This window comes from Rhopalosiphum padi, chromosome 2 (assembly GCF_020882245.1).
Source record: "Rhopalosiphum padi isolate XX-2018 chromosome 2, ASM2088224v1, whole genome shotgun sequence".
Taxonomy (NCBI): domain Eukaryota; kingdom Metazoa; phylum Arthropoda; class Insecta; order Hemiptera; family Aphididae; genus Rhopalosiphum; species Rhopalosiphum padi.
The window spans coordinates 2,859,637-2,880,589 of NC_083598.1; the positions used below are offsets into that span (position 1 = coordinate 2,859,637).

A 20,953-nucleotide genomic window follows, 5' to 3' on the forward strand; every position below is an offset into this window, starting at 1 on the left:
CTCTTTATTGTCAGAGAGGACCGTTGTTATGTTAAGCAGCTAACTATATACATGGTTAAGTACAAGTAGTTGTCATACAACAACCAATAGCGATTATTTATACATATATAATATGTATATAATATATTTTCATAGTCTGTACCGATTTAAATACTGCATCGGCGTAGACCACACTGGTTTAGTACTGAGACTTTGTAAAGAAATTTCCGGACCTTTACTTACATAAACTTCGAAGTTCTGCAAGCCTAATCTAAGTTGGAAAATGCAATTTTTTGTAAACCGTATAACGTATATACCTAATACAACATGTTCAAGGCCCGATAATACAATATTGTTAAAAAAGAATAGTAAAAAGTAAAAACTATAAAATAAAAAATAAAAATAAAAATTGTAATATTTAAACGTCTATTATTAGTCGTGTCTGTGTAGCACGGAGGCGATTATTATATTTTTATCGACGTACGTATATTATTTGATAGTATTGACGCTATAATATAGCTATATAGCTTTTCGGTAAAACTATATATGTAACAACATGTAGGTACGAGACACGATGCGTCATCCCGACGTCCGGTCTAGACGAAGCACGTCAAATAAAAACCATTTAAACGTACCTTATATATTAAATATTAATTATATGATATAATATATAGATTATGGAACGACAGAAAAATAAAAACCAATATTTATACGGTTACAAAAATTATCTTTGCAAATTATAAAATAATATGTATAAATTTATTTATTTAATGCATTGTAAGTCGTTCCCGTTTCGCCGTTAGTGAAAAAAAAAAATTTCGAATTCATATTCAAAGACTAATACAAGGAGAGTATAAAAAAAAATCGCAATAACGATAGTGGTAATTATAAATAATATTAATAATAATACGAGTATATTATAATATACCATATGTGGAAAGAACCTTTATAATATTATGAATTAGGAAAAAAATGTATCTCCGGGCGCGTGCGAATAGTGATATTATAATTTCGGCATAGACATTGAACGAACAAGGACGCGGACCTCGACGAACTCTCCCCCCTCCCCCGTACATTTACCTTTCCACGCACACGCACCCGCACAGGTACCCACACTATAGCTGCCGGTTTTTCGAGAGCCTTCGGCGCCAAACGCGTATATACGAATCTTCGCACGCGCGGCGGCGGGGGACACCCTGTATGGTAATTCGCGTATGTGCCGCCGCCGCCGCTGAATCTGACGAATATTCACGACCGTCACCCACACACACGCACGCACGTCCTCTCACCGCTCTGCCGCCGACACCGAACGGCCTTGTCCACGTGAAAGTGATCCGGCCGAAGGCTGCGACCTTCTTTTGGGGTCATCCGTTTCGAAAATATCAATTTTATTCTTTTTTTTTTTTTTTGTTTAGGAAAAAAAATAACATAATATTTCGGTTTCTTTTCGTCCGCCGGTTTTTTCATTTTATACTATAATTGCATGCCCCGTGGACAAGCAAAACACAACGAATTTCAGCCACCCGTATGCGTTCAATATAATATTTAGTATAGTTTATGAAAAATATTTTGAAGTTAAGCTATAAATATACGTCACCTACGTAAAATTTGAGTTTTATGTAATTGATTTTAAGGTGACAAGTAATTTATTTTTAAACGTCAGTTTCAAACTCCACAATTTTGTAAACGACCCTCAAGTTTTTGAACGAAAAACAACTTATAGAGACATGTATTCTGCTATTGTAATTATTCGCACCGTTTATATATTACATATACAGAGAATGTATTTTATTTTACAAATGGCAGTGACGCAAATTTTCTCCGGAAAATCGAGAACATTTATGCACCGTGAGAAAACCCACGCCGAACAGCCTGTACAGCACCAAACTTTGTTTTTCGACAAACGCATTTATATTGTTATGTATGATACTCACATAGATATTATATTATATTATCATATTTGATTTTCAAAAATTATCAATTGGTATGGGCGGCGAATTCTAGTTTTCAGCATACATTATTATATTAGACTTGCTATACAGACATTTGAATACAAGGTTATCGTTTCACGAGGTTAATAACAATATAATGTTATGCTGCATTTATATATATATATATACTGCACGATAAGTACTATGAAAATAATTATATCGTTAATTCACCGGGCGTTAATTAATATCTCAAAAGCAGTTTTTTTTTATTTAAGAAACCGATCGGCTTTATGGGGTTGCGTGATTGCGACATTCGCAGATATTATTCTTATTTTTATCATATTATTTTACGATACCTATACCGGAATCACTACAGCGTGAACCGTGAGCGCAGACAGTCGTTGTGACTTTTTATACAATAATAATGTATATTATAAAATGTATAATTGCAACGGTCTGCCGCACGTCAAAAGAGCTACTCTTTGCCGCGGTAGTGAGCATAATACACTCTTATAATACATTATACACGCACGCACCCTTGTCGACGCGTATAGGAATAATAATTTTAATAATATAATAACAATATTTTTATATAATATCAAACTCTGTTTGTCCAACGTCTCGTCGTGGTCGCACAACCGCTGCACCGCTTCATCTAAAAGTTCAATGGCTTATCGTAGTTATTATTATTTTCTTCACCACCGCCACCACCGTTTTTCCACACCCGTCTGGCACGGTGGTGTGTACAGGTGGCGCGACAGCGCCCACGGCCGCCGCCACCCCCCTTTGCCGGGGAGGGTCGTCGAACCTTGCAACATCCCTTACTCAACACAATATATATATATACATGCACTATTTTACTACTACTACTACAACTACCAGTGACTACTACATAATATACACCCATTACACCCTCTTGACAGACAAACGACAATAAAGCGTACTCCCTGCGCACCTCACGCTCACACTGTAGAGGTATTTTAATAATATACATATATACTATGCCGTGTACCTTGTTTTTCTGTCTGTTAATTATTATTATTTTCACCCTCTCACCCTTCCATCCAATAATAATTAATATTATTTTTAATACATTTCATTGTGGCTATATAATACTATTGCACGCGCGACGATTGATTAACGCCATTGCCGTCGTCATCAGTGACAAAAATAGTAATATAAAATACGTACGAAATATATTATTACATAAATAAGGGTTGAACGAACTCGCGGGAAAGTGTTGCGCCGCGGTGCCAGCTACTTACGGGAGCGATAACCGCGGTTAGCCATACGCAGAATATTGTATTTGGGGGTTGCAAGTACTTATCATTATCCCTTATATTGTATGTAATTGGCACCGTACATAACAACACGTATATAATTATCTACACTCTACAGTCTACACCATTATGTGACTTGAAACCGATACGAATTTTAATACAAAAAACCGCGCCGCTATATGCATACTTTATACATATAGATAATATTTAGGTACATAGGTAACAGGTACGGCGTATACCCGTTTTTAACAAGTGCACCGTACACTTATATTATTTATACCTATTATTTTAACTTTATGGAAAGGTTCGTTCACTGCAACCGGAACAACTTATTCAATAAAAAATGTATTGTATTGTTTTTGATTGAAATTTAATTTAAAACTAATCATCAATAGTTAAAGTGAATATTTTTACGCACAATTTATTCAAATAATAAATATAATGTAAACGTTTCTTTATTATGCTTTTATCATTATATTTTCATCAATTTCGACTTTTTAAAATTAATTTGTTGTTTAAAAGTTTTTATTTTCTTTCCGGAAGTCTGTATACACAAAATATATTTGTTTTCATTCTGTTGCGATATAAATCAATCCACATATATATTTATATTATATTATACCAATGACATTATATGGACGGTCGCAGACGCACAAATATTTGTGTTTTGTACCTAAAAATCACAAGAGTGTTTGCACTGACTCGTAATATATATTTCTTTAGCTGTTCAAACTCTCAATAATGAGAACGATACCTACTATACTTATTATATACACATACACGATTGAAAGACACATATCGAATAAATGCAATCGAACACGATCGAGTAAGGTGATTGGACTGTCATTCACATTAATTAGGTGCTCATAGACCATGTTTCAATGGTTGTGATTGTTATTGTAATTTTTATAGAAAATAATATATGTTTCTAATAAAAAGTCGATATTTTCCCCAATGATAAAAAGCAGAGAAAAAATTTGAATTTATAATAGAAATGTAAAGTAAATAGAAATCAAGCAAAATATCACAACGTGATTATCTGATAAACAAATGGATTCAAAACTCAACCATTATAAATTATAATACAAATTAATATAATTTTGTTATTATTATTATTATTATTATTATAAACTCGTAACTTTTCGTACGTCAAATTTAAATTACAATTTTTATCATGTAGTAATAATTATACGTTATTCGTATTTTCTACCGTTGATATTGTTCTTTTTTATTTTTATTATTATTATTATTACTATTATTAATATCATTATCGATAATTTTATTAATTTAGCGTACTTTGATTTGTTTATTTGTTGTAATCAAATAAAATGTCTTTAATATGTTATTCGCGGAATGGCGGTTTTCTATACCGGTCGAAGATTAAACGTAAATTAATAACTAATTATATGTGTTGATCGATTTTTGCGCGATCGTTACGATGTTATGAATGTTTTAAGTTATTTAGTTTCTAGGACGTGCATTATACATGTATGTAATAAAATATTTATGTTCTATAGATTTTATATACCTAAACTTCTTGTCATCATAGCCGTGGTATGGCTAGAGAGAACTGAACGGACCGGACTGGCATAATAATAACAACCATAATCGTATCGTACCTATCGTAATTTATCGCATTTTTTTTTTAACTTGCGTATTAGAAAACACTGGAAATCAGTGTTGTGATTATAAAATATAAAATCACTTAATTATTATTTATCACCCAAGCGGTTTTACTCGCGTCAAAATAATGATACACACACACACATATTATGTATTATATAGCTGCAGCCGCGAGCCGCATGCGCACACTCATACTGCCCCACTATGTACCACCCTAGATCGAAAACGTTTCACCAAAATATTAAGATAAAACATATTCCGAGTAAACTCTATCCCCTTTGCGTCTGTAACTGTTCTAATTATGACTTATGAGTTATGACGTATACACGCCCACACACGCGCATAATATGGGTTGATCCATATTAAGTGTCTATGTACACATTTAGTACCTATACTTCCTACTTTAAAAACTGAACTTTTTTGACAATATTATTTTCATATACGTAAACTGATGTTATTGCAAAAAACGTTTTTGAATAATAAATTATATTTTTACAATATTTTATCAGTATCATTTTTAACTTTTTAACTTTTTTCAATAACACGTACTTACACATTTTTAATTTCATATTACGAATGAGAATGTATTTTCCAGAGCACTTTGACATAAAAACAAAATATTTGTTTTCGACAAGCAGTTTATTTATTATTTAAGTAATTAAGTTAAAATTAACGGATTAAAGAACAAACATTTTTCGACGTGCCCTCTTCCCTCATGTGCCACACTACACTACTCAACTTAACCTTAAATACTTAAGACGTATTAACTACTTGTAAGTAAAATATTTTTTGAATATAGTGAAAAATAAAAGAACAGTGGACCACGAATGTTGCGTTACACAAAAGTCGATAGTGGGTTCACCCGTCATCAACAGACTGCACTGGGTTAGAAAGAAAAGTCAAGATAAAATCTTTATTACATTTTTCGAATTTATAATAGCCACAGAAAAGTCAATAATATAGTTATCTAAAATAATGACTGTTTACAGTTAAAATAACCCAATTACCTATGTGATAGACTCGCACTTCACTCGCGTAAGGTACTCACGTTAAATTATTATTATAATCTATGATTTGAGGTATACTTTAATAGTGTGCGCTCACGTCAGTTTGCGACGATGAAACAGTTTTCGGATTTGTTATTGTATATTTAATTTTCGACCGTATCGGAATAATGGCCAACTTAAAATGCAAGTCGTTCGCCCAATTTATTAAAACAATAATATCGACCCGATGACTAAACGCTGCAGACTCGAGTGCGAATTCGCATCGCAGCTAAAAAACAAATACAATATAACAATTTGAAATCGTTTATGAATATTTTATAGCGGACCTATCTATCACGACATGTAAACATGGTAATATGGCGTAATGATGTTACGAATATGACGTGCCAGACGAGTTAGGTTGGGTTGACGAGTTCTCCACGATTATATTATTATTATTATGTGCACGCGTAGAAATTGATTATCGTTTTATAATACAAGTTTATACATCCCGGCCAAAATCGAATTATATGTCGTATAAATGCACGTTAGTTCGATTTTCTCACCTGTCCGGGAAGCGTAAAACGCTTTCGTTTCTACGATTCCGAAACCTGCAATCATAGGAGATCCCCACATTATATTATTATCTATAGTTATTAAATTATTAAAATTTATTCATTTTGCGGAGATAAACGTGGTTAGATAGTATACTATATACAGTACACTCTACCTAAACCTCAGTTATTTATAATATTATTAACATTTATGAGTGTACAAAAAAAACTTATCTAATGATAGAATGTAATAATACACGTGTATTGATTTGTATGATGAGAAATCGGTTCCAAGAAAACGAATATTAACAAAAAAATTATTTGACAGTCGAACGAATTATGAGACATGTAATGGATAACAATCCGTTTTCTTTTTCGCGGCATACGAGATGCGACGAATTAGACATATTACTTGGAATCATTTTTTCCATCGGTAGGTAATCGCAGATCGTCGACATTGACAACATAATTATTTATTAATTAATTCGCGCCAAAAATGATATCAAAGTAATATAACATTGTCGTTGTAGTCCTCATAATAATATTATTTTGAACTGTCGACTCTCGTCATCAATAATGCAATAGGCCAATAAATGAATAGGCATTACAATATTTTGCATAATATCCTATTATTTCAAACTATTTACTATTTACGCTAATTATTAAATATTTTAAATCTGTGTGCACACAAATTACTAAATACACTAACCTTACCTAACCTAAATATTAATTACACTAACCTAACACATATGCATGGTACATGTAAGACATAATATTATGCAATATACATAAAATAATAATATTATGAGTTGTTAATTTATTATGACTATAAAACTGTATCATTACATACTAAGTCAATAAGTCATCATAAAATTATTCGTGATGTTCACGTTAAGCGTTAAATAATAATAAGTATATACTCGTACTTACATATAGCGCGGAGCATCACGCACGCAATCACGAAGATTTTTTTTCTTCACTCATTTATTTCGCGCGAGACGATACCGTATCGTATTTTGAGGTGGAGTTAAATTTGTATTTTTACACAATATACAACAGTCCAGTACAATTTTTCTTTGCTCTCTGATCAATTTGAATATCTAACAATTATATTCAATAGGTACTCAATATTATATTGGCACAATAGAGTTGAATAAAATTGTGCACTTTAAACACTTTGGATAATAAATATAAACTATACATATATAGTTAAATGGTTTTAGTACTGAAGGGTATACACTAATACTAAAATATTATACTAAAGCAAGTCACGATTGTTTTGAATATTTGTTTTTATTAAATAATTAAAATTATTGTATAGGTACTCGAGGTACCTATTATTTTATATGCATAGTTTAAAAAAAACCCGTCTGGTATCCCTTGACACTCCGCCTCTTCGTATCGTTGAATAAATACGTCTATAAACTAAGTAGTAAAATTAAATAGGTACTAAAAACTAAAAAGTATTATAAACAATATAAAGCACAATAGTAATATAATTAATAAATTAATATAGAGTATAGACTATACTATTATAATAATATAGATATGCAAATATACAATCGGTATTCGATATCAATATAATTTGTAGGTAGTTTTTATTCAACGTTAAGACACTATATAATTGTGTACAATATGTGTTTTTCAAATTAAGTACCGGAAAAAAAAATAATAATAATTTTTTTCTAATTTTTTTAGATTTTTACAATAATAGATTTTTAATTCTCATTTTATTTAACTAAAATAGATCCATTTTCCACAACTCCCCCCCCTAAATTTAATATTCAATTTTTTCTTCAACCCTCGTTTGTGAAGTTTGAGTAAATACGTCTGACCAAGACGATAAATTAATAAAACATAACTTAGCCTTAGCTAAATAGACGAGCCATATATAACGTACCGATATATAAAAATAATATCGTTGTTTCTCAAATATTATATAATATTATAGTACATAATATTATATTACAAACAAATTACATCTGTAAAAATTCAGTGACGACAAAACCGCGCTCTCGAACCGCGATGACTCGCTTCATATTATATATTATAGCCCCGTTGTCGCCATGGATACGCGTGCGCGCTTTATAATAATAATAATAATATAAACGTAGTATACCGTTTCCGACGACCTCGGTCAAAGGCATTCGTGTTGCGACCGCTGCCGCCGCCGCCGTTGCACCCACTTGATGATATTATATTATTTTTGTATAGGCCATAGCACTATATACGTATACTATCAGACACCGCTTAATACGCCGTACGGGCGGTGTTGAGGTCGTCGTAACCACTCGCCGCCATCTTTTAACGACATTATAATATATTATTTTGGCTCACTTTGTCAACTTTTCATCACTACAGAGTAAAGGTACTCAACGTAAACTTTATTATACGTCATGGTATATAAATATGGCCCTTTATACTTAACTACTCAAGTAAGGCGCCAGTGCGTCACCAATTCGACCGACGGAATCCTTTTTTTTTTTTTTTTGGTTTAATTGTTCACGAAAATTGACTCGCCGACAATGAATATTTGAGTACGGAACCTTTTCACTTGCACTAAGTTACTGTGTACTTAATATTAAATTACCTATTATATTTTATATTTTTAACCGTATCACATCCCCCGATATTTAACATGGAAATACATTTTTTAACAATTTTTTTAAACCTTGACCTACATATTATTATTTTTAAAGTGATGTTCCTGAGCAGAATAATTTTCTTGGAATTTCGGAAATCTAAATATTGACTATCGAACCAATAGTTAATTATTTACCTTCGGTAATTTAAAGTTAAGTCAAAGCGAAGTGTAGAAGTAATGTTTAATTCCCCACAACCGTTTTGGAACACCACACTCACTTTAAATGTTTATAAATAAAGATGCGGGTTCAATATTCGTTATTTGTTTACGGAATTTCTCAGAAAAAATATTCCACTTTCAAATTGTTTATTAAATATTAGATAATATAAAGTGCTAGAGATTGGAGCATTTGAATAAAAATAAAAAAAAACTTTAAAAATCATTATCTACGTCAAATGTACATATACCTATATAATATAGGCGAATACGCGTGCGCTTAAGGTAAAATTGTTTTATAGCAGATAACTCGCAGTATGTAAAATAATATGGGGGTACTTTTTGTTTTGTTTTGCAAGTATGAAATATTTTATGTTCAGTTTGTAATTTTGTTGTCAGTTGCATTAGTATTTGTATGATATAATAAGTATGTAATATATTAAATTAGAATACCTTTTTTTATATAAAAATTATATAAAGTTTGAACGGTTTTATCTTAAAAATGGAAATCTGATTACCTATAACAACATTTAACATGCTTATATTATATACATAATAAATATACCTATTTGTAATGTTAGGTGTAACATAGGTATTATATTAATTATTATTTATTATTAATATGAAAGCTATACGGTCACACAGCATTGAGTCATAAATTATATGTAATCATTTTTATATATTCTGCGGTACACGTACACTCATTATAAGTCATTAAGTTGAAAGAAACATCTTGGAAAGTTTTTTTTTTATACAAAATGTACAATATTTATTTAATATTATTAACTGCCCTGTCCCATCCTTGTAGGATGAATTTAAATTCGCAGGTTAAGAGAATTTTCGACCATTTGGTTTTCATTCATAGAAATAATTAATAAGTAGGTCAAGATAGGTATACCTACGAGAGAGGTACAAATGCACTTTGACGATATAAATTATTGTAAAACAGACACGGAAAAGAAAAGAGACGTGTTTGTGCCTATATTTATATATATATTATAATGTAGGTTTACATTTTTTTTTACACGCAGTAAAACCGTCTCATTGTACTTAATAATATAGTTTTATGTATTAAATAAATATGTGATAAAAACATTTTGGCGCTACACGCTTAGAAACGTATTTCTCGATTAAAAAGTTTTTGCATGCGTCCGCGAGAGATTAATATTGTTGTGATTATAATTTATAATATAGGGCATATTATGACATGGGTATTTCCTATGGTATTTCTATATAATGCAGAATACAATTTAACTTATTTGTTTATGATATATAAACGTTATATCTCATTCCGTATATAAAGAGCTAATACATTATTTAACATTATAGAATATTAAACGCGTACGTGGACGTATCAAACGCATCGCACAGACTGTTTTTGAGATGTCAGTACCAACTCAATATATATTGTTTACTTTTAGATCAGAGAACGAAGTACGTTTGGTTTTTTTTTTTTAACGAAAATGGTATATGAAACGTTTGTAACCGCACAAAGGACTCTGCATGGTGTTGTCATTTGTTATAAATTATTAATTATTCCGTCAATAATTGTTTATTCAATCGGTTCGTATGATATTATCTTATGGTGGACAAGAAATCATTAAGATACCTATACGAAACAAATGGAAACATCTTGCAAGCCCTTGGTAATTAGATAATAATCATAATTCATAATACAAATACAATAATACAATATTATTCTTGTATTATCACCCGGCCAGGATGTTTTTCATTAACCGACGCATTATCGACGTTGTAGGAACGTGCTAAATAAATTTAAAATACACACGTTGATGGACGGTCGAGGGTTATCGGGAAAGGCTAATTATTGGAAATCAGCAGCGGCGATTTCAAACGGATATGTTCACGATTAAATGTTTAGGCATATACTCGTATTATGTAATCTTCGCATTCTCGAACTTTATCCTGTGAGAATAACGAGAGTAATATTAGTATAAAAACATTTTTTTTTTTTTTAATTCATTATTTTACACATGATGCGTAATATACGTAGTCTTATACCTAAGAAAACGATAAGTTATCTGAATCTAATTTCTATATAATGTTAATTATATTATTGTTATTATATACCTACTAATGTATTACCAATCAATAAATTGCGAGAATGATAATTAAAGTATAGGTATAGGCAAAACAAAATAATATTGAGTTGCTATTGTAGTGTGCCGTTATGTAGAAAGTCAGTAAAATTTGTTTCGATTTCGTTTACGCGTATACGCGTATCGTGGAGAGAAAAAAAATAATACGGTCGGTCGTTCATCGGATTTTGTGCCGGGGGATGCTGCAAGAAGAGGCGGCATTACGCGCTTGCGTTTCTAACTGTTTTCTTAGTTTTCATGTTTTTTCTATACTAATTTTCGTGCGGTAAAATACGTGACGAATTTTTTCCCACTACAATTTCAACACTGCACTATGATAATATAGATACAATATTCCGCCGACGCATTAAACAAGCAACGTGATCATCCGCCGGATTTATTATAAAATTGAATAAGTTGCCCGGCGGCGGAGATCTCGGTTTTTTTCTTCCCTGAAAACGATTCGCATATTATATGTATACCAAATATTATGTATTATATAATCTGTAACCTACCGAATGATTTAATATTATAAGAACGTTGCTGCCACATCTGCACAAATTTAGGTCAACCGCAGCTACAGAATAGACCCACGGGACTCCCGCACTCGGCGATATATTGTCATAAGTATTTCAACGAGCGACCACCGACTAATTAACCATCCGAATAATTGATTATTGTTCTCCGTACAAAAAGAGAATATATTAAAATAATATTATATACCAACCAATAATGCATAATAATTATATTATATCGATAATAAAACAAGTAACAACACGCGTGAATGTGTACAATGTACATATTATTATAATTGAATGCGCGACCACGACCACAAATTCTTGAAATTTTTCTCAAATGAACCACGATACGCCTGCTTTATAATAATTATATTCACAAGATGGTAGTTTTCTCATCGCGATTCTTAAAACCTCCCCTGCAATGCATATAATATAATAATATAGACAGCATCATACGGATCACCAAAATAAAATAAACCTAATTTAATTCACCAGAAAAAAAATTATTTCTTGTCAGCGTGCCAGATAAAGTTTGTCCGCGGACTTTTGGTAACTTATCTAATATAGGTTTCTATACTGTAGTAGACGATTATTTTTTAGAGCGACTTGGGTACATATGAAATCTCTATATATGTTTCTGGTTATGTTGTCATAAAAAAGTACCTATTAACATAAAATTTAAAAAAAAAATCATTAATTATATTGCAGTGTTTCCTGAAACAGCTCAAAAGTCGATTGTAAAAAAACTATTTATTTTTCCTAATCTTATATTTCGAATCACCTAAACAACATAAACAATCGGTCTGTACATATAAATATAATATAAATGACTGTAGTACCTATGCCTACATATGATAACACGCAATAGTGTGTATTGTATAATATATTATATTCATTATAATATTATAATGATGATGACGATGATAACAATAATAGTCTGGTCGAGGGCCGCACGGGTCATCTGGCGGGCGATTTAACGGGAAACGTCTTTCGCGCACAGCCAACGGACCCGAGTAAAAAAAAAGCTCTTCGGACCCGTCCGGTTCGCGGCATCATCACTTATCGCGAGCGCGCGCGTGAGAGAATATTTTACTAAAAAAACAACTATAACTATACAGCATTGTTCTAATCTATATTGTACATTAAACATTTATACAATTAACTTAATTGGGCCCCCGGCATCGTTATAAAAATATTATGTTATATACCTCTTTTATTTCCATTATTCGCGGTGCGGCACTCAGCTTGTAGTATTTAATATTATATTATAAACATTAACAACAAATACAACAAAACAAATCATATTATAAAGCAACGATTTTGGGACGCTCACATGCAATGCTTGACATAATTAATATATTATTAAATTGTAATTTCGTAAATAAGCTTACGAATTGATATACATAATATAATATGAATAAACACATTTAAAGCAAATTTGTTATAGGCGCCAGTTTCCAAAGGATTTTTACCATAAATTTACCTATTCAGTACTTTATTAAATACAAATTGAATTTAAATTTATACTATTTAAAAAAATCTTTAGTGTTAGAAAAACATGCGTAGGATCAAATACTTACATTATTTTAAACGTCCTCTTTTTCTTGTTTTTTAACTTTAGTAAGCATAAACTCATTTAAAATGCATTTATAGGTATCATTTTATCTAAATCAGTGGTATATCTATAACCTATAGTAAATCATAATAGGTGAAGAAAGGTGCTCGATCTTTCATCTGACATGTATAGACGCATATTATAGTGAATAGCTTCAAATATTATTAGTTAGTATGAATATGTATCAGGTATACGAGGTACCTATAAGCATTATGATTTATAAATAAGGTTATTTGTTAAAACGATTTTTAATTGTATGTTATTATATCACTAATATTATTAGATAATATACTACGATTGGTATTATTACTTATTAGGTACCTACACACAATTTTCTATTGCAGTATAAAAAGGCTATGGTAGAAATTGGCTATTGATAAGCTTCAGCTTAAAACGAAAACAATATTATACTGAATTTTGAAGTACCTATTATTTTATTAATTATAAAATAATACTAGAGAAAATCCCCCCTCCTCATTGCATAGTCCTAGGCACGTGCCTTCCTCGCGTTAATTTTACAGTATACAGTAAGTTGTTGTCGCAGTTAGGGACAATAATCGAAAATCGAAATCAAAGGCTTTCCATAATATCGTTTTTCGTGGTATCTATTGCGAAAAATCATCTTTGAAAAATATATAATATATACGTCAAATTTTGGAATAATTAAAGTCACGAATATATCCAGTCATCACACGGAGTATACGCTTAATTAAATTTCGTTTTCGAATAATTAGTAGGAAAACAAATACCTTCAATTCACTACGGTCGTATTGAAGGTACCGAGTGGCAGTAGGTATGTATATTTCGTTGAATCTCGTTCCAGTTATCCGGCAAATGTATATATATTATTATAGGGTATAAATGTATAATCGACGTTTAGTGTGAAAACCGTGAATGCCGTTACATTAATAATAATAATAATATGATATCACACCAGTTATAGTAAGACCGAAACCGGTGAAAGTTTTAGTGCGTTTACTTTCACTGACGGTCGCCGAATAATCCCAACTGTGCAGAATGCGAACAAGCGGCGACGGGCATATTATTCTGGTTTATTTTCTTCTTCTGCAGCGCGCGGAGAAAGTACCGTTATTCAATTTTCCGCCTATATATTATAGGGGTCCGACGACCATGCCATTTATATACTATTATTATAAAAAGCGGTTTACCGTTTACCTTATACTGTTTTCATCGTATAGCCCCCTCCCCCAATGGTGCATTTTCTCGGTTGACATTGCAACAAAAACAATAATAATGCACAAAATTCAAAAATTTTCATTCAACAAAATATTGCGACATCTGAAATATACGTATATTTTCGTTTCTTTCGTTATTCTACTATACAATATTTACAATCTGCATACGATTTATCGCCGTAGTTTATTCTCTTTCCACCTGGACTAAAGAGATAGGTTTTCGATGGGATTTATTTTGTTTTTTCGTCCCAAACTTAAAATACTGTAGTACTGTACGCAAAAATAAAAAATATACATTTATTTTAACATAATCATATTGTTGTATAGTATCGTTATTCAAGATCGACATTTGGCCACTAGAACAATCTGCTCTCCACGGACCAAAAATCGGGGTACGTGCCTCCGGCACACTTGGTGTCCTCGAATCCTCTTGACGACTGCGTACGGTTTCTCCACGGGATCAACAAGACTTTTCGCGTCGCCTGTACGGGACGAAAACAAATCCCATTATTATAAATATTATTATAAAACACGGTACACAATAATAAAAAAAAAAAAATACAATAAAATCCAACGCGCAATAGGTTAACGCTATCGTTTTAAAATGCTATACTATAATATTACCATGTATCGAGTGCGAAAAAAACAAACGGGCATGCACGATACAGGTAGGAAAAAACCACCTACAGTTTTTAAGGTCGACTACTGTGCAAACTGGATACAAATATACTGCGACTGCAGTATATAATATGTAATTAAAACAAAACTGTCCAGCCAACACTGTCAAGGTATTCCGCGGAAGGTTAACGATTGCGGCCGTCAAAGTGACGGAGTCGTTGCGAAAATAATTATAATATACTTACTTGATATATATACTAATATACATATTATACGTACGCAAGGCATTTGCGCGCCAAAGCGGAATAATAATAATATACCTAATATAATTTCGCCCGTGAAAATGTTCCGAAAAAAATCGTTGGCCGGGCAAACGGTTTTGAAATATTATAATATACCTAATAAAAATAATATGTAACGTAATTCGCGAGACAACGCCGCCGCACGTCGTTGTCGTCGTCGTCGCCCGTAACCTACGCACTGTGTCAAGGTCGACGAAGGATTTCTAGAAATCGCGTGTACGTTGTACACATACAACAAAAAAATAATAAAAAACATCACAAAAATAAACCCAAATATAGGTGTACACCCGGCGCATGCATACCGTATATTATTATTATACTTTAGTGGTAATATACATTATACAGGGTGGTCACCATATTTTCACTTTTTTTATTTAGCTAACACAGGAAAATCCAATGGACCCCTCTGTATAATACTATGTATGTATGTGTAGTGTTGTTTTATTCGCAATTCCAGGACGATGTACATTGCAAATAAACACCGCATTACAATAATAATATAACCGCCGACGTAGCATTCCGAAATATTAGATTCAATAGCAATTGTATAAACAAAAAAACGGTCGGTACGCGTAAGACCATAATTTTGTATACGATGTTTTATAACTATTACAAAGAGTTAAAAAAAAAAACCAACAGATTCGAAATTTAAAAACAAGTGATATTCTACAGGCAGAAATGAACGGATTCACTAGGTAATAGTAGTAGTGTAGTACTAAAGATTATATACGATAATAATATTATTTACTATTATTATTATCATTATGAGTTGAAGATGTGTCTCAAGAAGAGAGACCTCTCTTTATCCACACATGCAGTATACACATATTGTATTATTTATATAGTAAAAATTTTACGGTTTTGATTGAAAAAAATAAAATGTAAAATACACGCGTTAAATATATGCCTAAGAAATAGAGTATTTATATTATAAAATAATTATTCATTTTACATAATTATACACATAATATTTACGATATTTTTACTAAAACTTATGTCTTGAATTTGATAACTTTTTTTACGGTCTGTGACCACAAATTTTAATTTGAGCTTTAGCTGCTATTATCAAATAGTAACATGCAGCGCTGGCACATACCACTGTGGCACTGTCGCCTAAATTACTATAATAATAGTATGTAATATAAAATATTATATTATAATATTATAATTTGTTATAAAAAATATATAAATATATATTACCAGATATTTTATCATCAGAGTTGTGGTTATCATTTAGTAGTTTCTACATAACAGTCATTATGTTTTTAAATCTAAAACCGGAGTAAACAACAATCATACCTAATATTATTATGTATGCTATACCGTCGTCAAGCAGTATAACATATTTTACTACAACGTATAACGTATACTTTTAAAGTCATACAGATATAACTTCTGATCTAATGGTGGATTATTCTGCAGGTCTAAGCTATTTCACTTTAGAACCGTATTTAAGTATCATAGCAACAAGTGATACATTTTATATTTTATAATTTTGTAATAGAGGTATTAATGTACGTTGTATAACTTGTGGAAATAATAATACTATTTACCTATCTATGGGTACAAAAAAAAAATGTATAAATATATTATCCTCCTCAGAAAATGTAAAGTTACGCTACTGGTCCAACCTACTTCCCATATTTAGGTAGTTAGGAATTATAGATATAGTACCTAATGGCGAGTAAACACAGTTCAACGTCGTTTTATAAAATGTACAAAACAATATTATTATAATATAATGGGCGAAGCGAGGGCCACTGCACGTGGCACACATAAGTCACAACAATTATTATTATTATCACTATTTATTCTAAACCCTTCCCCGCACCACCACCCTAGAATTTGACCTAGATAATATTCATGAGTAGTTTTCACGAACACAAATACGGAATATCTTACCGGAAATCGGTAGTGCTTATAATAAATAAATAATGATATTATATATTACTATAATACTATAGATATAATAATAATACGTATACTATCATCTGCAGCTACCTTGTAGATACCGTGCGGTTAAGCATATAATGGTATATGATATTTGTGCTGATACAATCGAGAATCTATCGTATATTATAGTCGTCTCACTTGCATATCGTCAATGTTAACGACGTTCTGTGAACGGGTTCGAGCCCCGCGGGCCGCGCTTAATGTTATACTTATAGCCTTCAAGTTCAATAGCGCACAAAACTCACATTATAATCGTTCCCGATCGCCGACATCCAACATTACGTTTCTAACTTATTTTATGTACCTTTGTACACGCGCACAATAAATTGTGTACCGACCACAGACAAACACAAATTTATTCTTCACGCAGATTAAAGAAACAGTTGCACAGCTAACCACGCGGGCATTAAAACGTTTTAAGTTTAAATTCAGTTTCAATATTATTATATTTTATTATTAAATGAAAAATATAACCTATCTTGGAGTTGTGTGCCTATAATGTATCAGGTGATATTTTTATAATTGAAATTTTTTTTTACTTACAAATTGAATTTTATATTGTCACTGTATTATACATAAAAATCGATGATAGAAGTTATTTTTAAAATTAATTAATATTTACCACATTAAAGAAAGTTTGTGTTTATGAGTACAGTTATAACTTGTCTTATATTGTTTAAATTAAATAATCTAAAAATATATTATAAATTAATTTTTCTCATCAATGATCACTTTTATATATTATTCATAATATATGAAATAATTAGATGTACCAAAGTAATTATTTATAAACATTTAAAGTTATAAATAATTAACAGTATTGGTTCAATATTCGATTTATTTACACACATTCAGAAAAAATTTTATAATTAAATACCTAACATAAAACAAAAAATATGTTGCCGTTATAAAAAAATAGTGAAAAAATCGCCTTGATAAAAAATAAAACCAACAAATAATATTTTGCTGACCATATGCTTATACAATTTTTGTAATACAATATCAATTGAATGTCGTTAACAACTACATATGTCTTATTGTATATATACATATACAATAATAACAGTAAAAAAAAAATGTGTACATACACAGGATATAGATGAATTTCAACCTTTCAAACACAGTAATTATGTCAACCTACTCAGATTGAAAATGTGGTGTTGTGCATTACCATTTTTTTTTTAGAATGTAAACAGTGAATATATTTTTAAAAATCCAAGCCAATAAATCTTAATTAAACAGCATTCCTACTATATTACTATTATTATTAAATATTAATATTATAACAAATTGTTAATTCACTTGGTCATACGAGCAAGTGCAAGTCATCAATGTTAATGATAATGTTTAAAGCATTCTATTTTCAGTCCCATTCTATTAAGCTACCAAAAGGTTAAACAATCGACTCAATTTAAATGCACTATGTAGATAGAAGCAACTATAAAAAAAAAATACACACATAATAAATTATAAATAATGCATTATACCCTAGTAGAGTACTGTAATGGTAATTTTATATTTTTCGTCGGCAACTCAATAGGGCAGTGATCTGAATTTAGGTGAACAAGTTTGTAATGCATATTTTATACTACTTATAAGTAAACAAAAGTTTATTGATAATTTTTAAATGCAGTACCAGAATACTTCTAATTTACTGATTTATACTTTATATGAATTATTATATAAGTAAATGCAAAATTTCAGATTATCATAAAGGTAGTAAATTTATTTAATATATGAAACTAAAATTAGTTTTATGTAATAACGATAAAAAAAAACAAAATTGTATTACTGTTTTAAAAAATGTAATTTTGTGAACATTTTTAATGTATTTACAAAATACATTTTATTATGTAAATAAAATTAAATGCTTATCATTTTGAATGCATATTAAAAATCAAGCACTTTGTTATAATTTTGTTGTATATTCTTTAAATAAAAGTATTTATCCAAATGTTGTTAGTGAATAATAATTTCTTAACAAATAGTAAGAATATGGAATACCTAGTTCAATAATTCAATCAAAATAACAATCAGTATAAATCTTAAATGTCATTAATCTTAAATTAACCAAGCATTTTTTCAATAAACCATTTTAGGTATAAATATTTTAAAAATAGAATTATATTCTTCACACAATTTTATGTGATATACCACTCCCCTATTAATACATTGAAGCTAGTGCATAAAGCACATATAGTGCCCATTAAATTCTGCCTTACTAATGCATATTAAATTACCAACAAACTCTTCTTATTAGTTACTAAGCATTTGAGATTCATATTTTAAGTCTTGATTATTTGTATTTTGTATTACTACCTATGCATTTAATTTGAAAAATAATATTTTGCCACAATTTAATATATAGTTAAAGTTTAAAGTATAGTTGGTTATTATAAGTTACATATTAAATATTAATATGATAATGAATATTAATTTATTAAAATCAGATATAAAAAGTTCAATATTTAGTATAAAGTAAAAAAAATGATAATTTAAGCATTATTATTGAAATGTATAATGTAGGTGGGTAGTATACAAAAGAAAACCTTACCGAACGCTAATGATTTGTATTTGTTTTTTCTCGTCCATACTTCATCTACATCATCCATCACTAAGTTCCAATGTTTGTCATAAGCAATAATGTATCCTTCACAGTGACCTCGGACAGACACAGCCGATCGTATGTAGACTTTGACACGTTGTTTTGAGTAACAAAACGTTGCAATACGAGATAGTGGCCCACGAGATTTGCTAATTTCTGACATACGTGCCAATACAGTTCGTCTCTGTTTAATAATCCGTTGAACTAATGATACTTGAGATGTGCCGGCCACTAAAACAAACTATCTGCAGTATTTTATAATTATTGATATTTATTGAGAACTTACCTCCACTTAAATCACGTTTTATTGGTTTGATGTTATATTCGTTAACTTTCTGCAAAATTCAAGTGTTAAAAAGAATACTAATTTGTTACGATATAGATAATACAATTTAAAATTACTCTGATTCTATCAGGTTTGATTAAGACTTCTCCTGAAGGAGTAAGTTCAAATTTTGATATATTGTCTAATGGTTGAGCAGTCGTGCTAGGCACCTTTACGTCTTTTGCGTACAGAGCTTTGATCGGATTGAATGAGGGCGACAACATGTCCAATTCTTCATCTGTACTAGATGACATTGCGTTTTCGTCTGAAAATAAAATTAATGTATTATATAAAATTTGTCCAAAAAGACATTGCGTTGTGTAGGTGTCTAAATCAAAAAAAAAAACGGATTACTGTTCAGGGTATATAAAACTGTTTACTAACCAGTTGAACAGGAATTATAATACTTTGAATATTTCAAACAGCAATTTATTGTAGACAGAAGCGTATAATTATTATTTAATATTCATTCGTATATGAAACGATTTCAAAAAAATAAAAATTACAAACGTTTAAAACGTTTAAAACTTTTTTTAACAGTCCGACAATTATAGGTGATAACAGTGATA

General features: G+C 30.5%; 2 protein-coding genes across 3 annotated transcripts in view; one reads left to right on the top strand and one right to left on the bottom strand.

Moving 5' to 3' along the window:
- Positions 1-20,953, top strand: part of LOC132923164 (ecdysone-induced protein 74EF) — a 116,920-nt gene that overhangs the window by 16,185 nt on the left and 79,782 nt on the right. The window lies entirely within an intron of this gene.
- LOC132923165 (small nuclear ribonucleoprotein Sm D-like protein) lies at positions 14,865-20,916 on the bottom strand. Its single transcript, XM_060987009.1, has 5 exons — positions 20,769-20,916; positions 20,462-20,649; positions 20,346-20,394; positions 20,009-20,290; positions 14,865-15,063 (listed from the first exon to the last, which is right to left on the bottom strand). Exons 2-5 carry the CDS (start codon positions 20,636-20,638, stop codon positions 14,918-14,920), a joined length of 654 nt encoding a protein of 217 aa, XP_060842992.1. The 5' UTR covers positions 20,639-20,649; positions 20,769-20,916; the 3' UTR covers positions 14,865-14,917.